Raw genomic sequence first — 21,902 nt, 5'->3', positions numbered from 1 at the left:
AGCATTCGTATCAGTGTGTTCTGCCCTCTCAACATTTCTGATATGTACTGTGAATAACAGACAGGTACACATGCTTATCAAATGTGCTACATCAAATAGACCATATGCTTATCAAATTTGAAAATGACACAAATGGAGAAATAATGACTATGTCAATGCCATGTTCATAATTCAATCAGCCAAAAATACACTTCTTCTTTAAACTTATTTTATTCTGTTCAGTAATCAAGAGTTCCTAAGAAGTGTGGGCTTGTTGACAAAGCCAACACGTAGAGATCAACATTAAAAATGACTCGTACTTTTGACAAAGATAAACAGCGTCAATGTGATGGTTAACAAAGACCTTAAAAAATACCAGCTAAGAATCTGAGTCAGTTCTAGCGAGGTGGATGAATCTAGAGCCAGTTATACAGAGTGAAGTTAAGTCAGAAAGAGAAAAATTAATTAATGCGTATTTATGAAATCTAGAAAAATGCTACTGATGAACCCATTTGCAGAGCAGGAATAGAGATGCAGACACAGAAAACAGATTTGTAGACACAGTGGGGAAAGGCAAGGCTGGGATAAACTGAAAGAGTAGCTTTGAAACATACACATAACCATGTGTAAAACAGATAGCTTGTGGGAAGGTGCTGTGTGACACAGGGAGCTTAACCAAGTGCCCTGTGATGACCCAGAGGGGTGGACGGGGGATGCGGTGGGAGGGAAGTCCAAGAGGGAGGGAACACATGTATACTTATGGCTGATTCACGTTGTAAAACAATTATCCTTCAACTAAAAATAAAGTAAAAAAACATTTTTCTAAGTGAAATAAAGCAGATACAAAAGGACAAATATTGCATGATTCCACTCATGTGAAATATCTAGAATAAGCAAATTCATAAGATCAGAATTTGATTAGAGGTTACCCGTGTTGCAAAGGGAAGGAGGTAATGAAGACTTATTGCTTCAGGGTCACAGAGTCTCTATTTAGAATGATGAAAATTTTGGAAATAAACAGTGATGATGGTTGTACAATATTACAAATAATTAATGCCACTGAACTATACTTTTAAAAATGGTTAAAATGGAAAATTTCATGTTATATATATTTTACTATGGTAAAAAAAAAGTTAGGATATTATAACCTTTTGGTAACTATTTTGATACATTTACCTCAATTACATTAGCATTAAGATTGGGAAATTAAGACAGGGAAAAGAATTATGAAAGATTCTAAGTTTAAAAACATACCAAGTTTAACATTAAACACCCAAACCACTGCTTCTGCTTTACTAAAAACAGCACTGCTACACCCATGGTAAGGAAACATGATGCTAGAATAGGCATCAAGAAGAAAGCAACAGAATGAGAAAACAGAAAATTTCATAATATCTCAACAAGCTGGCCAGTAGTGTTAGCCCAACTACAGTCAATGAAGCCAGAGCCAGATAGGATGGAGAGGAAAGTTTTTCATTCCATAACTCAAACTCTGCCACAGAAGACCTATATGTGCAATGCAGGTGTGAATCAATGGAATTATCTAGGAAGAAGCATTTCTTGCATAAGGAAGAGAGATGCTCTTGTTCTCACTGGTTCAGTGAGAAAGCTGCAGCAAGGGAAGTCTGCTATCTGTAGATTAGTCCTGGAAGATCTGAGACACTTAAATTATTCCAAGGCATTGACAAGTCTCTGGACAACACATATAAATTTAACAAAAATGAAAGAAAGGAAAATGGTCCATTATCATAGGCTCCTGACTCCTTCCTCTAGAGCCAACACTAGAGAAATATGAAAAGCAAGCAAGAAACTTATATGAGTAGAACAAGAAAACCCTCGGAAGAGTGAAGGGTATCTCCAGTTGGTGTGCTGGAGGAAGCAGATGGCAGAAAACTGATACACGCAGCAGTCTGGAAGAGGCTTTTAAATTCTACTTGTGCTTCTCTTCAGGAGGTAGCCTTAGGACAATCATTCCTGGCAATTCACTGCCCAAACCAGCAGGCAGCAGGCAGGCAGTCTGCTGATAATACCAGGATAATAACGGCCAGGATAATTCCAAGTCAGCACCTCTGCCCTTCTGGTGTGAAAGAACCAGGAAACATTTAGACAGACCCCTGGCCTTCAAGCATTCACTTTTCCTCCCCGCCTCCTCCCACCCCTCCGAGCTGGTGGGTCATCACCTCAGGAGACTACCTCTTCCTGGGCTGCTTTTCCCGAGGAGCTTAAAAATGAACCACTGGGTGGAAGGGGACAGCACACAGAGAGAATCAAGAGTAGTTCTCTAGTCCCTGAAGCTCAACCCATCCCCTCTCTTTAAACTGACAAGAGTTACACGGGTTGGAGCCTGGTGTTCAGCCTTCCCCAACAGACAGAACAGCTGCCAAATCAACTAGATATCCAACTGGATATCCAAACTATATCCAACAAGTATAGTTTCCATAAAAGACATCCAACTGGACAACATACAGCATGTGAGCTGAATACTGAAAAGTCAGCTCAAGAATTTAAAATAAACATAGTCAATACAGACAAGAGAAAATATTAGCAATATAAAACAAGGAAAAAACAGATGAAAATAATAATTAACAATATAATAGCTGATATAAAAGTAGGGTATCTACCAACTGAAAGAGTCAACTGAGGAACTCACCCAAAGAAATACAGACAAGACAGACGAAAGAGAAAAAAAGCATAAAAAAAAAAGCTAAGAAATATGGAGGAAAAAAAGTAGAAGTGCTAATCTCTGCCAATCTCTGAAAAGGAGAAGAAATGGAAAGAAGAGGAACTATAGGAAGAAATAATTTCCAGAATCAAAAAATTAAGGGACAGCATAGACTGAACAGGCAATTCACCATGACAAAGAACTAAAATTCTATACAACAGCAATATGATCTGGCCAGGGCTGGGGAAGGAGATGGGGACAGGGAGCGACGAAAAGGATGTGTAAGAATATGAGGGCACACCAAAATGCTTGACTTGTCAGATAAAGATACAAAAGAAAAACAATAAGGATAAAAAAAAAATATGAGCACAATTCATGAGATAAGGACATCTATCATGGGAACAAAAATAGGATGTGTAACTTCCAAAACCATGGAAAGAAGAATGAAAAGAAACAAAAAGGAAGTAGTCTAAATTATCAAATTAAAAAGCAGAAACAAGTCCTAATTAGAACAAGGACTAATTTGTAAATGGGTTAAATAAGTTTATTAAGATACTGTCAGATTAGATTTTTTTTAAAAAAAAAGCAAAATACAATAATATACTGTCTACAAGATATACTTAAAAACTTACAGAAGGTTGAAAATAAAAAGATGGAAAAACATAGCAGTCAAGTGTGAAACAAAAGAAAGCCGGGATAGCAATCTTTTATATGAGAGGATTTAATGTAAATGCACAGTGAGATACAGAGACAGAGACTCAGGGAGAGCACATGTGTGTGTGTTTCTGTGTGTCCACATATATATGGAAGAAAAAATGAAATAATGTATTTATTAAGATATTTAGCAAGTTGTAAAATGAAAGATACTATCATCAGTTAAATCAAGTGCAAAATGCTATAGATTTTTTAGAATAAATGAATTTAAGTAAAGTCAAGAGAAAAAAAGTGAGTGATGGGTTTTAAAGTCTTTTTTTCTTTTAAAGAAAATGAGAAAAATTTGTTGGATAGGCTGAAGAAAAATACATAATTTTTCTCAAATGGACTGATTTTACAACAATATGTCCAAACTAGCCTATACACATATATCTTTCTTCCTGAAGTGCTGTTAATCGCTGTAGTTAATCAATCAATGGATATAGTTCATGCAGTCTGCATTTCTACTGCCAAGGATATATAAAGGAGTTACAAATAAAAATTAAATGACTGATGAATAGGGGATTAGCTAATATAACACTAGATGTTCATATATTTCTTGACTTGTACGTTTTCTGAAGATTAACATGATTTCACTCCCTCAACATACTGCAAATTCCTGATTCAGTGAGGACTGTAATTATTTATAACCATCATGTATAACCAAAATAGAAAGCATTTTACAATTACCTAAAGCTCTCTCCAGTGTCATTCATAAATGTGCAAGTCCAATTCCTAGTACTTTCTCAAGTGTCTTCAGTTAAAATATAGTTTGAAAATAAGGGGAAACTCTAGGCGACAATTTTCATGGAAGACAGCAAAGACAGTTGACCACAATAGACTCTTTCCAACATGACAATTGGAATGCAGTTCCCTTTCATTCAGAAGCTTTACTATTACTGACTTATACTTGAAAAATGAAATTTCCTTTAAAACTTGGAAGTAACAAGGTAAAGTTTCTTTTTTTTTCTCTCTTTCAATGTGTATTTTTAATGAAAAAAATGGCTAAACTCACATTTTCCATTGTAATATCATTTGAGACATTCATCAGATTCACACTCTTGTCGACAGCTACAATACCAACTGTTGAATCTGGCTGTGTCACAGAGATCCTGAGAGAGACTTTCTCAGATGGTTCAGCATTGGCTTTACTCCAAAACAGCTGTATCTAAGGAAGTGAAAAAGCAGTATTGATATAATACACTTTTTTGAAGCATTTCATGTCTTATCAATAGCAGATCAATGACAAAATCTAACGAAGAGTCTACACTTGTGTTGGCTCAGGGACATTCCAAAACCATACACAAGTCTTCTCCAGGGAAAGGAGTAAAAACAAACTTCACTCCCACAGTGTTCTCAAGTCATGGAACCTCTCACTGGGGTACATATCAAAGTTTGCCTTCACTTCTCTACCCTTCTTCTTCCCTTTCTCCGTCTCCCACCCCATAGCTGCTGGCCGGTACTGAAGAGAAGACAGAGTCTGCCATATGTGGGGAGGGTCAGCATCCATGAGCGAGGACAGGAACGTGCCTGCACGTCGGCCACCTGGACTCAGAAGTGAGCGCCTGCAAGTAAGAGCCCCTGGGGACACGCAGAACTGCCTGTGCTGGGCGGGGGTGCCTTTCGCCAGGAGGAGGCCCTCAGACCAACCCCAGTCAGGCCCACTGCTCTGTGCCTCGATGGCTGCCTCAGCTTGCTGTCATTAACTCTCAGCAAAGCACAGTCCTACCGGTACTTCTTAGAGAGCATCAATCCTCTCACCCAGGGCTGGACCTAATGGCTTTGTCAGAAGGCCTCTTCCTCCTAGGAATGTTAACCTTGCCCACCTCTATTCCAACAATCCCATGCCCCAGTGGCTGTACCACCCGATTAACATGGCCTTAATGAACCCCTCAGCTTACCTGAACATTGGACAGGGTTCTACCTAACATTAACCACCTGCTTTCCCTTTCCTTAGAAAATCTGCAATTGTAAATGTTTTCTCTGCTCCTTTGAGATATAAACCTTCTCCCAGCTTCCTGCTAGTTTTACCAGTAGAAATGTCTTTCTCAAAGATCTGGGAGTCATCCTTTTGAAGTGTCGTCATTCAGTCACTCAGTCATGTCCGACCCTTTCCAAGCCCATGGACTGCAGCATCCCGGGCTTCCCTGTCCTACACCATCTCCCTGAGTTTACTCGAACTCATGCCTATTGAGTCAGTGATGCCATCCAACCATTTCATCCTCTCTTGTCCCCTTCTCCTCCTGCCTTCAATCCTTTCCAGCATCAGGATCTTTTCCAATAAGTTAGCTCTTTGCATCAAGTGGCCAAAGTATTGGAGCTTCAGCTTCAGCATCAGTCCTTCCAATGAATATTCAGGGTTGATTTCCTTTAGGATTGGCTGGTTTGATCTCTTTGCAGTCCAAGGGGACTCTCAAGAGTCTTCTCCAACACCACAGTTTGAAAGCATCAATTCTTTGGTGCTCAGAATTTTTTATGGTCCAACTCTCATATCCATTGGACCATATATCAACTTCCCAGGTGGCTCAGACAGTAAAGAATCTACCTGCAATGCAGGAGACCTGGGTTTGATCCCTCAGTTGGGAAGATCCCCTGAAAGACATGGCAACCCAATCCAATATTCTTGCCTGGAGAATCCCATGGACAGAGGAGCCTGGTGGGCTACAGTCCATGGGGTTACAAAGAGTCAGACACGACTGAGCAACTAACACTCTCACATCCATATATGACTACTGGGAAAACCATAACTTTTAGACTATATAGACCTTTGTTAGCAAAGAAATGTCTCTGCTTTTTAATATGCTACTGAGGTTTGTCATAGCTTTTCTTCCAATGAACAAGCGTCTTTAAATCTCATGGCTGCAGTCACCATCTGCAGTGATTTTGGAGCCCAATAAAATCAAGTCTGTTGCTGTTTCCATTGTTTCCCCATCTATTTGCCATGAAGTGATGGGACTGGTTGCCATGATCTTAGTTTTCTGAATGCTGAGTTTTAAGCCAGCACTTTGACTTTGAAGTGTTAATCATCAAGAGCCTTGATTGATCTCCCAGTCTCTGTGGGTGAATAGGAGCCTAACTTACAAACTCATAGATGGCCTGCTCCTATTGACCAACCCCTCCCGCAATGTCCTCCAGTACTTTTCCATTAACTCACCCCCGTATTTAAAAACCTCCCTGCCTTCTGTTTCAGTGGCGTTGAGTTCAGTCTCTCTCCCCTACTGCAATAGTCTTAAGTCTTCCTTGCCTGTTTAACAATCTTTTTTTCACATGCCTCTTGAGCCACTCTGTCAGGTTTACTCTTCTCCACTCATATCTTAAATAAGGTGGAAGGGAAATTTATAATCTGCAAACTTTGCACTTCTCACTCTTTACTCTGCACCTCAGTGACTCCATAGCTCCAAACTGCACTTCTGTGCAGACAATTTCTAAAACTACATCTCTTGCCCTCTACATCCCACCCATTTATTCCAGTCATTACTGAACATACACAAAGATTCATTAATTTTCTTGTGTTTAAACATATTTTATTTCCAAATATATAATTTCTTTTGGAATAAATGTGGGAAACATTATCATATAAAAATTGAAGAATTATCTTTGCAAACACAACCAAAACTAATTTCTTATCGCTCATATCTAAGAAGTTTCTTGGAAGTATGCTATTTATACACTCTGTTTCCTCAAAGCTTCTTACACAGCAACATTTTTTAGAACCTGCTCTCACCTTCAGAGATGTAGGCCTCCAGGTTTAAGCCTTACTCCTACTTTAAAATTTGCCTTTCTCAGATTAATGGAGTCACTTGAAGTCTAAAATTGTGCTCTGAAACTAACAGAATACAACACTGTTTTTTTAAAAATTCTTTTCATAAGACAGAAAATAAGTTTGTATTCTATTTTGACAATAAAAATTAGAGTCAATAGTTCTCAATAAAAAAGACATGGATCGCGACTTCTACTTCCCAAAATTTTTAAAAATTAAGGGAGAAGATGCTACCAGAAGAAGTGTACTCTACAAATCATTACTTTAAAATAATGATTATTTTGCTTCAGAGGTCCTGAGAAGGCAGCAGCCTTTAGTGAGAACAATGGCCCATTTAAATATTCATGAGATAACTGAACTCCACCTGTCAATCTCACAATTAGGTAACTTTTCAGAGTTGGGGCCCAGGGGGGTTTCAGACACAAGCTATACACCTTAGGTTATTAAAAAATCACTGCTGCTGCTGCTACTAAGTCACTTCAGTTGTGTCCGACTCTGTGCGACCCCATAGACGGCAGCCCACCAGGCTCCCCCGTCCCTGGGATTCTCCAGGCAAGAACACTGGAGTGGGTTGCCATTTCCTTCTCCAATGCATGAAGGTAAAAAGTGAAAGTGAAGTCACTCAGTCGTGTCCGACTCTTAGCGACCCCATGGACTGCAGCCTAACAGGCTCCTCCGTCCATGGGATTTTCCAGCAAGAGTACTGGAGTGGGGTGCCATTGCCTTCTCCAATGCATGCATGCATGCTAAGTCGCTTCTGCTGTGTGCCTGATATATCTAAGACTAATCAGAGTTCTCAAAGGTGAGATGAGAATGGAGGAATAGAGAAATATTTTTAAATATCATTTCTGGGATGTAGGAAAAAAAAAATCACTACTGTGTTTGGAGACCAAACTCCACAGAGATCTCCACATGCAAAGTAGCCAAGCTTATTGCAAATTTGCCCTGGGTTAGTCTCCAGGCTGGTGAAATGGATAAACCAAAGCCCAGCTCTGCTTCCCCGCAACACTGCAGATGGCCACACTCCCTCTTGCAGCCCTCACTTCACTGCCACACCAGTATGAACACCATACACATTCTACATGGCCACACAACTCTATGCCAGAGCAATACCGACTCCACCGTTTAGAAAATCCTGAGAGGGCTTCGTGGATTTGAATTAAAGTCTTAAAGCCAAGAATAATAATATACACAGAAGACCCACATTGTCCAATCATTCCACATGTGAAAACAGATATATAGTAATTAAATATGAACAGTTTTATCCACAGTTCTAGAAAAAATATAAATTTATAACCAATTTGTTTTAATGATACTTTTCTAAAGAAATATTACATTTTGCCGACTTTATGAATATGAAGTTTTGTTTTTAAACATCATTACCTTAAATCTTACCTTATTTTTAAAAACGAGCTGAACAGGAATTTTCAGAACATCATTTATAATTTCCCCATCATCTTCAATATAATACACAATGATACAGGCTTTTGGGGCCCAAGAATTTTCTGGTATTAAGGAAAAGGTTGTTGAATTTTGCTTGCCTACAGCCACCAACTGTCCCCTGGACACTACCTGAAAAGAAGAGTACACGAATTTCATTTTATGCTAAAGATAATGAGAATCTCAATATCAGCTATGTTTTCATAATTGTAAGCATACATACAAATTCTCGACTTAAGCCAACATCAAATCCTTTTTGAATACACACACCACAAATAAACTTTCCTGACTAACACAGGGAGTATAAGCTGGTCATTAGAAAAGGATAAGACAAAGTAACCATAATTGAGGCAACAGCAACTTGACAGACAAGAATCTATTCCTGAGTTTAAGGAATGCAGAGCACGACTGAGAGCTGGATTAGCAAAATTACAAGGCTATGAGGAGCAATTTTTATTTGTTATTTTTCTTACATTTTATAATTTTTTATAATGAACACAGGGCTTCCTGGTGGCTCAGACAGTAAAGAATCTGCTTGCAATACAGGAGACCCAGGTTCAATCCCTGGGTGGGGAAGATCCCCTGGAGGAGGGAATGGCTACCCACTCCAGTATTCTTACCTGGAGAATCCCATGAACAAAGGAGCCTGGCTCTGGCGTACAGTCCATGGGGTCACAAAGAGTCAGACATGACTGAGCAACTAACACACACACACATAATGAACATATGTGGCTTACCTCATAAAAATATAAAATTTAAACATAATGCAAGGTGGTTTCATTATTCATCTTAAGTTGGAAATACAAATATAGGTAAAGAAAAAAGATAGTTTGACTTCAGTATAAAATGGGCAGCTTAAAAAGGAATAGACTGATTTACAGCAACACAGAAGCACCTGGTATGATAAGTGAAATAAGTCAAAAAGAGACAGAGAAAAACCATGTGATCTCTCTTCTATGTGGAATCCAAAATATGACACAGAGGACTACCCTGCTGGTCCAGAGTTAAGAATCCGCCTTCCGATGCAAGGCATGCAGGTTTGATCCCTGGTCTGGGAAGATTCCACATGCCAAGGAGCAACTAAGCCCGACCTCAACTACTGAGCCCAGGCACCTAGAGCCGGGGCTCTACAACAGGAGAAGCCATCATAATGAAAAGCCCAAGAACTGCAAGGAACAGTAGCCCCCTCTCACTGGAACTACAGAAAGCCCACGCACAGCAACAAAGACCCAGCACAGTCAAAAATAAACAATTTTTAAAAAATTTTTAAAAAGAAACAGAAACAGACTCACAGACGTAGAGAAGAGTCTTGAGGTTGCCAAGGGGGAGGGAGGGCAGAAGGGGGATGGGCTGGGAGGCTGGGCTGCAAACTACCATGTGTAAGATGATAAACGACAAGGACCTACTCTGTAGCACAGGGAGCTATATTCAACATACCATAATACTCCATGATGCAAAAGGAATAAAATGCAAAGTTTTGTAAAGCAAATTTATACACAACTTAGACATAGAAAACTCTGTAAGAATGTATATAAATATTACATCCTGCACATGTATAATATATATTAAGACATGTTTTTTAAAGTGTGAGGCTGAATTTTAAAAATCAGTTAAGTTCAGTTTAAACATAAGATAGACACTATTTCAGATGATTCTACAATAGATCATAAATTTAGATTGTGTAAGAGATTACCAGGGCTTCCCTGGAGGCTCAGTAGTAAAGAATCTACCTGCCAATGCAGGAAACATGGGTTCGATCCCTGGTCGGGGAACATTCTGCATCCTGTGAAGCAACTAAGCCTTTGAACCACAACTACTGAGCCTGTGCTCCAGAATCTGGGAGCCGCAACTACTGAGCCCCGGTGCTCAACTAGCGAAGTCCGTGCACCCTAGAGCCTGTGCTGAGCAATAAGAGAAGCCGCCTCAACAAGAAACCCCTGCTCTCTGCAACTAGAGAAAGGCCCTCCCAGCAACAAAGACCCAGCACAGCCAAAAATTAATTTAAAAATAAAGGAAATTATTTTTAAAAAGAGATTACCATGTAGCTTAACTCCTTCAATTGCTTGTTGCCAATAACCACCAACTCAAATGGTGATCCCACCTAGAAAAAAAATTTTAATTAATATATACATATCAATGTCAAGACAGTTCAATTATATTATAATTAACAAATGATTGCAAGCATTACCTTTATATTTTCATCTTTTACTTTGAGCTGGATGTAGGTTTTACTAGGAGACTTAAACATACCATGAACTGCCATGTTACTCACACTATCGAGAAAAGAGGCCTGTAACAAAAGAAAAGGGAGCCATAAAGTTTCATCTTTAGGAGCCTCAGGATAAGGAATGTGACCTGGCTGGACAATCACTGAAAGGCACATTCACTTTCACTTTTCTTCACACAGCAAACAATATATTCCCCAGACACTGGATCTTCATCATTTTGTAGCTTATACTGTAAAGAAACTGATAGCTGTAAAACGTGTTAAGACGGTCTTCACCATCATCATCTAAGAGGAAAAAGCACAGTCCTAACTTACTTCCAAAACAAAGGTATGTTCTCAGGAAACACTGTGAGAGGAGAGAAGGAAATGGAAAAGGAATCCTTTCTTCTCCCCACAACACAGCAAGCAACCGAATCAGCTCACTCAGTCCACCACTGGGGATAGGAAAACTCAGAGAGGCCGCACTGTGGCGGGGCTAAGTAACCCAGAGAGAGGGAAGGGGAATGGCTGAGGAGTCTCAGTTCAGCAACGGAGTGTAAATGTTAAAAAAAAAAAATTCCCCTTTCATTTTCAGCTCCTGCCAAAATACAATTCCAAATGATTGAAAATCACCTAGCCTGGGAGTTGAGGGTGCTTCTCCATCACTATTTTACCGTGCTCTTCAAAATGAATTCACAAGGAAGCATTCAGTCTAACTCAGCCACCACCATTAAATCCCTTGTAATCCTTTCTCCCGCTCTTTTAAATAAAAATATGTGTCCACTTCCTGCGCACTTTAACCTCCCAATAAGTTGAGTGCCTACCACCAGACTGCAATTTTAATGTTGTTGTTGCAGTAACATAATGATGGGAAACAAATGGCACCTTCACTTGTAGCTCGCTGGAATCATCCAGGATTGGGAATTCGATCTTGAAGATTCCATTTGCGGGGACAGTATGATTTATGATCTGGACAGCCCCTACTTCCTGATTTTGAGTGTCCCATCTGCTCCAGTACTCAGTATAATTTCTCTGAGTCACCATTAAGACTACATTATTTCTTCTTTCTTCAGGAGTCAGCTGATGACCATCAGAACGGGTTACCTTCACCTAATTGTCAAAAGAAAACACTGTGAACTCAGGTAAACAACAGAAGCAAAGGATTTAAGTTTAATTGAATCCAGTTTCCGTCTGTGCTATTCCCATGAACCTGAACTCTCAAAAGTCATCAGCAGTTCCCTAATTTCCAGGTTCAGAGGTATCTCCAGGCAGCCTCCACTCCACTTCTTTTGCCTTCCATGGCTCCACAATAACCTCCTTCACTCCACACCAGTTTCTACATCGTATCAGTGTCCTTTTTTGTTCCCCTTCCCTCTCTCGAATTGTGGGAATTTGTCAAAGCCTCGTTATCATTTACCTTCAAAGGTCTCAGCACTCCTGCTGCCATCCTGACCTGGCTCTGGAACTCACATTCAGTACCTCCAAGCCCTCAAGGAAATTTCTACCTGCACACCCCTGTTGTCTCAAATTCAACACATCTAAAACTGGGAAACCATCCTGCCTTTCCCATTTGTACTAATATCACAGTTCTCCAATACTTAACATCTGTGCATTGCCCATCCCTGTCCCCACCTTCCGAATCTGATGCCTACCAAGTCCTATACGTCTTTTACAAGCTCTCCACCCACATCCACCACCACGGGGCTCCTGATGTTCTCATGCCAGGGCTACCACCCTCCTCCCACACACAGACCCCACCAGTCACCCTGGAATCCAGCTTTTGCCACATCCCTCCCACGTTCATGAGGCTCCAAGCTCTTCACTGTGTAGAGCACATGGGACGCGGAGGACCCTCTGCAATCCCCATGGAGCACGTGGTACCTGGAGGACCCTCTGCAATCCCCAAGCTTCGCCTCTTGTTTCCTCTCTGTCTGCTCCCGGACATGAGCTCTCTGCAGCCACTGCCCGGGTCCAGTCACTGACACCTGACTGTACTCTGACTTGCCACCCAAAGCTCTCACCTTGCGTGTCTCAGCTCATCTTGTTCCCCGCTCCCTACCCACACACACAAACACTAAAAATGCTGCTGATCTTGCAACCAAGAGCCTAAATCTTCCCCTTCCAATGACCCCCACCCCATCCTGCAGCCAGCTCTTCTTCCCTGAACTCTCTTTGTCCCTCTGTTCATTTGGATGTTACCATGTGCAGATTCCTGGGTGACAATCTCTGCAGATTTCTTTTTAACTATCCTTTCAAACTGTCTGAATTATAAGATTGTTAAAATTAGGAGCTATCTAAAACTTTTTTTTTCTCACTCGATCGCCAGTTTATTATAAAAGGATACTGAGCAAAATGAAAAGGAGCGATGTTCAGGGCAAGGTACCAGGAAAGGACCCTCTCTGAGCACATTCTTTCCCCCAAATCTCCACAGTCACCAACCTGCAAACTCTAAAACTTGTCTTGATCTGCTCAATAAGAACTGACCCTTTTCTCTTTAAACCAGGGACTAGCAAACTATGGCAGGCAGGAAGACCAAATCCAGTCTCTCTTCAGGTTTTACTGGAACATGGCCACCTCCCCTGGTTACCAAGTGGCTCTGGCTACTTTCATGTTACAATGTCAGAGTTGCACAGCTGTGACTGAGACCATGTAGCCTGCAAAGCTAAAAATATTTACTATCTCGCCCTTTGCAGAAAATATTTGCCAGTTTTAAATCCCTATAGAAATGTGTTCATGACATCTTTATCCTGCCTTGAATTACAGCTATGTGTGTATTCTCTTGTCACCATCACAAGTACTGACTCCAGGACTGGGACTAGGGTCTTCTTTGGTCAGTGAGCCCCACCCAGCAGCATGCCTTACAGACTGTCAAAATTCACTTGGCCAATAAATGTTAACTTGGCCAATATTCTCTCAAAAAACTGAGACAGAATTGATCATTTTTTAACTTTTGCGGGCAGCCTGCAACATGGGGAACCTTAGTTCCCCAGTCAGGGATTGAACCCATGCCCCAGCACTTAGAAGGCAGAGTTTTAACCACTGGACTACTGGAGAAGTCCCAGATTAGATGATCATCTTCAATGCTACATCTTAGACAGAACTAAAATTAGTCATAAAAATCAAACTGAAATTTTGAAACTTCAAATTTGAAATTTTGAAATTGAAATTTTTTGACTAGCATCTAAACCCTTCAATTAATTTCTAAATATCTAATTTATATTATTTATTAAATATACTTTGAAGAAAATATATTCTGGAAACTAGTTTTTAAAAATAAATTAGATAAAGGTCATTTGGAAACAATTCTGTGTGCCCCATATATCTGAAGGGGAAAAGTAATTTATCTACTTTGGGCTTAAATTTTTTGAAAAGTACTGAAAGTACTATCACTAAAAGTACTCTCTCCCATCCTGTTTCACTAAACTGAACTTACTGCTTTAAGACCATTATTAAACATGCCAACTTACAGTGGCTGTGAAGTTGAGAGATGGCTTCAAGACAGTAGCATAGTCAAAGAATTCAATGATGTAATCATGTTGCTTGAAAAATACATTGGAGCTTGCATTTCTTGAGATACCTGTTTTGGAAATGGCACCATTTAGACAGTAAAAGTAATATATAACCATCAGCTTCAATCCACCACATCTCTCCATCTGAGCTACTTCCCAAAGGGTTAGGATATCAGAGCACAGAAGCCTCTTTGGCTTGGCCACAAAAAGGAACATCACTTCTATTATGTCCTCTGTGGATCCCTTCTGAGCGCCTTCAGAGCCCCCCATCAATGACATGTGCACCCAAGGTCAGGCCACTGACAGAATAGTCTTTTTGTACTTCTGGGGATTGATGAAAGCCATTAAAATAGCAACAGAAAGATCCAAGTAATTAACCTTTATTTTATTATTAAAAGAGAAAATGGTCTAGGAGCAGGTGAGATTTCAGAGGATATCTATATAAAAAAAATAAAAGGAGGGTGGTTAGTCAGTTGAAAAGGTAGCCCTTCCATGTAGTCTTCAGGTTGAAAAAAAGAGTAGAGATGGAAAAAATTATGAATACCTATCACAGGTGGTTGAAGCACAGTTGTTCAAAGAAAATCATTATGAAAACATTCTGCAAGTCAGACTAATATTCATGACAATTTCAGCATTAAATAGCATCTTTAGGCAACAATGCCCTCAAATGAACATGCTAATTATAATAAGAGATGACAGAGCAGCACATCATACAGAGCTTTGCCTATGCTTCAAAGTCTACAAACCTGTAAGTGATTCTGTCACTGTGGCTATAATTTCTACTGGCCCAGGAGAAGACAGGTACATGTACTCAGAAGGTCCATCCGAAAAATCCATTACCTTTTTCATCTCTTCATCATTAAAAGAGAAGTTTGCAGATCCATTTATCTGTTTTGTTAAAAAAATTTTCAATTTCATTCTTCACTTTAACACTTCAAATTTTAGAAATAAAATTCAAACTAAGTCACAACAATACAAAGGTTCTATTTCCACTTTAATTATTTTAATAAATAGGCAAATTCTCATTTGTCCAATGACAGAAAGCTCTTGATTTTCTCATGCTCAACTTTTTGTTAATTCGGTATAAACTCTTATTACTGGGGAATGTACACATAGTTTTTCCCCATTACAAGTTAAAAGATATCTGCAAAAGTTACCTTCAATGTTTTTGTAATATTTTTCTTCACACCCCAGAAGGATAAAGGTAAAAATGTAAGTGTTAGGTCTCCTTTCACAGGCTTCCCATATGTATACCTGAAAAATAATAAACAGGACCTAACTTAAAAGAATTATATTTAAAAACATGCTCTTACTGAAAATTTTCAAAAGCAAAACATAGGAATGTGCTGAGGGTTCAGGATGGGGAACACATGAGAAATAAAGGAATAAAAAATTAAAAAAAAAAAATGGTGATCCTTGATACTAAGTCTCCAAAATGGGAAGATTTTTTATTATAATACCTCAAAACAGTTCACAACACACACACTTTACCCAGCCTTCTGGAGAAAATCTGATCATAACTAGAAGTGACAGTTTCCTGTTGAAAGATTTCTTAAAAGATTATGAAAATCTTTTATCCTTAGAAATCTGGACTGGTCCATTAACTGCATGCCCAGGAAACTTTGTAACTTTTGAACATTTTAAAATGTTAGCTAAGATTGCATTTCACTGTGGCCCATTCCTGCATGTTTCAATATTAACCATCAGAGTTTATTAGACCAAGACACGAGGGCATCAAATATGCTCATAGCTATTGAAAATTCACTTTTTGAAAAGAAATTTAAAATAAGAGCAATTTTTTAACCCATACTACCAAAATTATCTTCTTGAGTCAAGAAGATATCTCTCTTGCTGATTTGCATTCTACTGTTTAACTGTATCCTCTCTCATGATGGGAACGTCTCTTCGTGTAAAGGAGAGGCAGTCTTTGGTAAATCATTTCACTGTCAGAAAGCCTTCCATAAATGCATTTTCTGGGTTCCTTCCATTTCTATTACGAAATGCTCAGCCAAACATGAAAGCTAATTTTATTTTGCACTGTAAAACCGTGATTGTTAACTCCCGCTTCCTGAATCCCTCATTGGATCACAGAAAACATCCCCTTGTCTGGATCAACTCAACTCAAAAACTGGTGATAAAATATAGCATATTCCAAAATTTAAAAAAATAAAGCAGTCCATCTTCAAATGTACCACCCTTCCAAACAAAAACAATAAAGTCAGTGGAAACCCCCAGACAGCAATGTCAGCATCAAATTCATACATTCAAAAGAGTTTGTAAAACCTAACTCTGCATGTATCTTGTTAAAAATTAAATAAATGCGTAACTAGAACACCAGAACATCATATTTTAAAAGTTATATCACATGATAGTACAGGGAGCTGAGAATTCATACATTATTTAAAGTATTCTCAGACACAAATATTTTTAATTTTTATTTAAATGTGACATGGATTTAGCTTTCCAAGTCCCAAGCTGATTTATTGTGCTAAACAGAATCTAGATACTTTGGGGAATAAACTAATCATTCAGAAAGTAACAGTTCAACAACTTTTAAAAAGTAAGTCAAAGATATTCTATGATATCATTAACCAAACAAGGACTTTTTTTTTTTTCCCAGAAAACAACCATAGCACAATAGGTTTACAAAATAATACCTAAAAGAGTGAACCTATCATTATAATTCATATTTCTCCCCACCATTTTTTCCACGTCATTTCCAGGATACAAATATCTCAACTCATCAAATAATAACTACATTTTAATAAGCCTTAGATTATAAAAATAATATTTTTTAAGTTTTACTGTCCATAAGGATTATGGAAGTAATTAGATGTATGCCATGTTATTTTCTTTACAATCCTATTAAACCTACTATGATGAGAAGAAAGAATCTATTATTTATTTTAATGAGGTGGGAATACTGAGCAGATGTTCACATCAAAGCTAATAAACAAATGCAGGTTTTTATTCTTCTCAGCTAAAAATTTTTAAACTAAAAGAGAGTGTTAACCTTCTTCTCCAAGAAATTTCCAGTAACCCTCTGCACATCAACTATACTTTGATGGGACAGATGGCTACTAGCAAAAATAACCAAAATTGTTATTATCCACTCATAGAGATGACTATAAGAGCTAATATGAAATATTTAAAGTCATATTTATAACTTAATAACAACTCTCCGAGTGGTAAGACAACAGAACTCATCTTTCAAAGTACACACAAGAGACAACTGGATTTCAAGTCCTACTCTTTACTCCCTAATTCGGTGACAAAACCAAAACTATTTCCCATACACCTTAACTTAGTTCACTCAAAATAAGAGGCTTTTGGTTAGGTATAGAGGCCTCTGCTGTGCTACACACAGCTTGAAACTGAAATCTCAGGAGTCACATTGTTTCATCTATTTATTCTTTCAATAGGCATTTATTGGAAGTCCACTCCATGACTGGCACTGTGCGGTAGTAACCACAACAGAGACCCACCCTCAAAGAGGTGATCTAGCCATGTGACCCAGGGATAGACGCTTAGGGGCAAGAAGCCACACTGAAATTGCCTATGTAAAGGCGTCTTGGTCAGAAAAAGCACTTGGACACACAGATAAAATTTGGGAGGAGGCTTTGGGAGGGGAGATGAGGGGCTGGGTGAGATGTTTCAAAACACTTGAAACTAGAAAAGAACTCAGTAAAAAACACTAGAGGAGAGTGAAAAAGTTGGCTTAAAGCTCAACATTCAGAAAACTAAGATTATGGCATCTGGTCCCATCACTTCATGGGAAATAGATGGGGAAACAGTGGAAATAGTGTCAGACTTTATTTTTTGGGGCTCCAAAATCACTGCAGATGGTGAATGCAGCCATGAAATTAAAAGACGCTTACTCCTTGGAAGAAAAGTTATGACCAACCTAGATAACATGTTGAAAAGCAGAGATATTACTTTGCCAACAAAGGTCCGTCTAGTCAAGGCTATGGTTTTTCCAGTGGTCAGGTATGGATGTGAGAGTTGGACTGGGAAGAAAGCTGAGCGCCAAAGAATTGATACTTTTGAACTGTGGTGTTGGAGAAGACTCTTGAGAGGCCCTTGGACTGCAAGGAGATCCAACCAGTCCATTCTGAAGGAGATCAGCCCTGGGATTTCTTTGGAAGGAGTGATGCTAAGGCTGAAACTCCAGTACTTTGGCCACCTTATGCAAAGAGTTGACTCATTGGAAAAGACTCTGATGCTGGGAGGGATTGGGGACAGGAGGAGAAGGGGACAATGGAGGATGAGGTGGCTGGATGGCATCACTGACTCGATGGACATGAGTCTGAGTGAACTCTGTGAGTTGGTGGACAGGGAGGCCTGGCGTGCTGCGGTTTATGGGGTCGCAAAGAGTCGGACACGACTGAGCGACGTTCACAAGGAGACAGAACCAGCAGTACTGGATGTTGGCGGCTGTGGGGACTGAGGGAGTCGGAGGAGTACAGCTGACCTGGGCAGCTAGAGAGAGGGAGGTGCAGTCCACCAAGAGAAGGATGCAGAGAACCAGGGCTGGGGAAGACAACCTGTTTCAAGTATCTGTGGGACATCCAGTGGACAACGTCCAGAAAGCAGCGAGACATAAGGATCTGACTGTCAAGCTAGACATGAAGGCTGGAGAGACGGATTTTGTTGTTGTTGTTGTTGTTGTTGTTTAGTTGTGTTGGACTCTGGGATCCCACGGAGTGGAGCCCGCCTGGGACTTCCCAGGCAAGAATACTGGAGTGAGTTGCCATTTCCTTCTCCAGGGGTTCTTCCTGACTTGGGTATCAAACCTGTGTCTCCTGCATTAGCACGCATATTCTTTACCACTGAGCTACCAGGGAAGTGGAGCCCACGGAGTGGAGCCCGCCTGGGACTTCCCAGGCAAGAATACTGGAGTGAGTTGCCATTTCCTTCTCCAGGGGTTCTTCCTGACTTGGGTATCAAACCTGTGTCTCCTGCATTAGCAGGCATATTCTTTACCACTGAGCTACCAGGGAAGCCCAGTATGGATTCAGGTTTCATCAAATTATAAACAGTAGCAGAAGCTCTGGCCATAGAGAAGAAAACTCTGAGTAAATGTGTAAAAAAAGAAAAGAGAGCCAAAGATGGAGCTCTAAGGAATAAGAATGTTTACAATGTGGATATTGTCTGCAAAGAGTCTCAAAGGAGTAACCAAAGCAAAAGGAGAAAAGCCAGAAAGGAAATGAGAGGACAGAAATGTCCAGTGCTGCAAGGGGGGCAAAAATTTGTAACAGCCTAAGAAAGCAGCCACAAGGTAAGGCAAGAAGGAGGGCTTTGTGCCGTAGTGAAAACGGTTTTGATCCATGGTGAAGGAGAAAAGCAGAAGGCAGGGGACTGAAGAACAAAAGGGATGGGAAGAAGCACAAACAGGCAGCTGGAACTCTACAAAGAGGTGAGAGACGGGGCAGCAGCTAGGAGGAGGCAGGATAATCAGGGAGGGTTTGTTTCCCTCTATGACAGAAATGTTTAAATACAGAGTGAAGATCCCACCAAACAGCAGAAGGTTAAAGATACATAATGGAAGAATTCAGACACAGATGAGAAGGGAAGTGGGCCAGGACTCTCCTGACAGAGACCCAATCCAAGGCAAACTGGAAGGATGAGCCTGAAGGAAGGAGAGATGTGTTCTCAATAGACATAGGATGATGGTTACTTCACCGTCATCACCTCCATCTCCTTCAGGACACAGTATTTATAAATTAGGAATATGCCAATTTTTAGAGACTGGTAAAAGACCTTGCTAGTCAAAAGATTTCCTGAATCTGTTGCAAAGTTGCAAATTATATACACAATCTGAGTAAAAGCAGACCCTCCTGAAACACACTGGTAGATTGAGAACTCATGAATGCTGGGGTGGAAAAGGACCGTTTATCCACAGACCTCAGGCAAAGGGCCTCCTCAGCCATCTTGGGAGCCACCCCTTTGAATTCACACGTAAGATCTGAGCTGCCCTGGGGCAGACCGCCTTCCTTGGCCCCCACTATGGACACCCCTAGGCAACTGAAGCCTGAAGGAAGGAGGGGTAATAGGAAGCAAATTTCGGAATGGACTACAGGCAGACCTCATTTTATTGTGCTTTGCTTTATTGCACATCACAGATATTGTGAAGTGCACAGATACTGTGCTTTTTACCAATCAAAGTTTTGTGGCAATCTCGCAATGAGTAAGGGCTTCCCTGGTGGCCCAGATGGTAAAGAATGTGCCTGAAATGCAGGAGACCTGAGTTCAACCCCTGGGTCAGGAAGATCCCCTAGAAAAGGGAATGGCTACCCACTCTTTTTGCCTGAAAAATTCCATAGACAGAGGAGCCTGGCAGGGTACAGTCCATGGGGTCAGAAAGAGTCGGACATGACTGAGCAACTAACACTTTCACTTTTTGATACTCAACTCTACTGGTGCCCTTTTCCCAAAGGCATCTGCTCACTTCATGTCTGTCTGACATATTTTGGTAATTCTCATAATATTTCAAGCTTTTTCGTCACTATTATATTTGTTGTGGTGATCTGTGATCAGAGATCAATTTCACTACTGCAAACACATTACAATTCACCGAAGGCTCGGATAACGGTTAGTCTTCTTTAAGAATAAAGCACTTTTTAATCAAGGTAGGTACATTGTTTTTTTAGACAAAATGCAATTGAAACCGAACGGGACCCTGTGGGGCTCCTGGGCACAAAAACCTTTCTGTGTCCCCTTTCCTGACTTCCAAATGACATGATCAAGCAGCTGTTAATCAGGGAAGGGAGAAGGTGCCGAGACAAGGGAGGAGCAGTCAGGAAACAATAGTGCAGCCTCGGGGCAGGGTCCTGGTTCCGCCTCAAGCGATACACAGAACCATGTCTTTGAGCTCTTCTGCAGAGAACTCTTGCTTGGAAAATCCCATGGATGGAGGAGCCTGATAGGCTGCAGTCCATGGGGTCGCTAAGAGTCAGGCACGACTGAGCGACTTCACTTTCACTTTTCACATTCATGTATTGGAGGAGGAAATGGCAACCCACTCCAGTGTTCTTGCCTGGAGAATCCCAGGGATGGCAGAGCCTGGTGGGCTGCCGTCTATGGGGTCGCACAGAGTCAGACACGACTGAAGCGACTTAGCAGTAGCAGCAGCAGAGCTAAAAACCCCACCAAACGGAAGATGTTAACTACTTGATGATGCACTCTTCATTCCAGGTCAGGTCACAATTCGCCCATCATCACCTGACATCAGAAGAGCCCTGCACTGAAGGAACACGCTGCCAAAACCTTGCCTCTCTGTGCACCAGTGTCAAACAGAAATATGGAGACAGAGTACAGAGAAAAAGGAAAAAGTGGCTTTACTTCTTTGCCAGACAAAAGGGGAACACAGTAGGCTAGCGCCTCAAGAACTGTGCCCCCCTCTCCCTGGTGAATAGGAAGCAGTTATATAGTAGGCTTCCCTGGAGGCTCAGATGGTAAGGAATCTGCCCACAACTGTTCCCATCTGCCCTTCATATTTACTTATTTTTGGCTGCCCTGGGTCTTGGTTGCTCCACCCAGGCTTTCTCTAGTTGCTCTGAGTGGGGACTAATCTCTAGATGCAGGCTGCGTGTTTCTCGTGGGGTGGCGTCTCTTGTCGCAGAGTCTGGGCTCTGGAGCACAAGGGCTTCAGCA

At 40.5% G+C, this 21,902-nt stretch overlaps 1 protein-coding gene across 1 annotated transcript in view; it reads right to left on the bottom strand.

Moving 5' to 3' along the window:
* The window catches only part of CD109 (CD109 molecule), a 134,555-nt gene that overhangs the window by 46,795 nt on the left and 65,858 nt on the right, over positions 1 to 21,902 (bottom strand). Inside the window, exons 8-15 of the mRNA XM_027550947.1 lie at positions 15,407 to 15,503; positions 14,996 to 15,137; positions 14,208 to 14,317; positions 11,626 to 11,850; positions 10,723 to 10,824; positions 10,573 to 10,635; positions 8,490 to 8,666; positions 4,350 to 4,502 (exon numbers count right to left, since the gene is read on the bottom strand). Coding sequence (XP_027406748.1) covers positions 4,350 to 4,502; positions 8,490 to 8,666; positions 10,573 to 10,635; positions 10,723 to 10,824; positions 11,626 to 11,850; positions 14,208 to 14,317; positions 14,996 to 15,137; positions 15,407 to 15,503 — 1,069 coding nt within the window. The remainder of the gene's footprint in view (positions 1 to 4,349; positions 4,503 to 8,489; positions 8,667 to 10,572; positions 10,636 to 10,722; positions 10,825 to 11,625; positions 11,851 to 14,207; positions 14,318 to 14,995; positions 15,138 to 15,406; positions 15,504 to 21,902) is intronic.

This window comes from Bos indicus x Bos taurus, chromosome 9, assembly GCF_003369695.1.
Source record: "Bos indicus x Bos taurus breed Angus x Brahman F1 hybrid chromosome 9, Bos_hybrid_MaternalHap_v2.0, whole genome shotgun sequence".
In the NCBI taxonomy this organism is placed as follows: domain Eukaryota; kingdom Metazoa; phylum Chordata; class Mammalia; order Artiodactyla; family Bovidae; genus Bos; species Bos indicus x Bos taurus.
The sequence above is the reverse complement of the archived record's forward strand: the minus strand, read 5'-3'. Positions and strand labels throughout refer to the sequence as shown.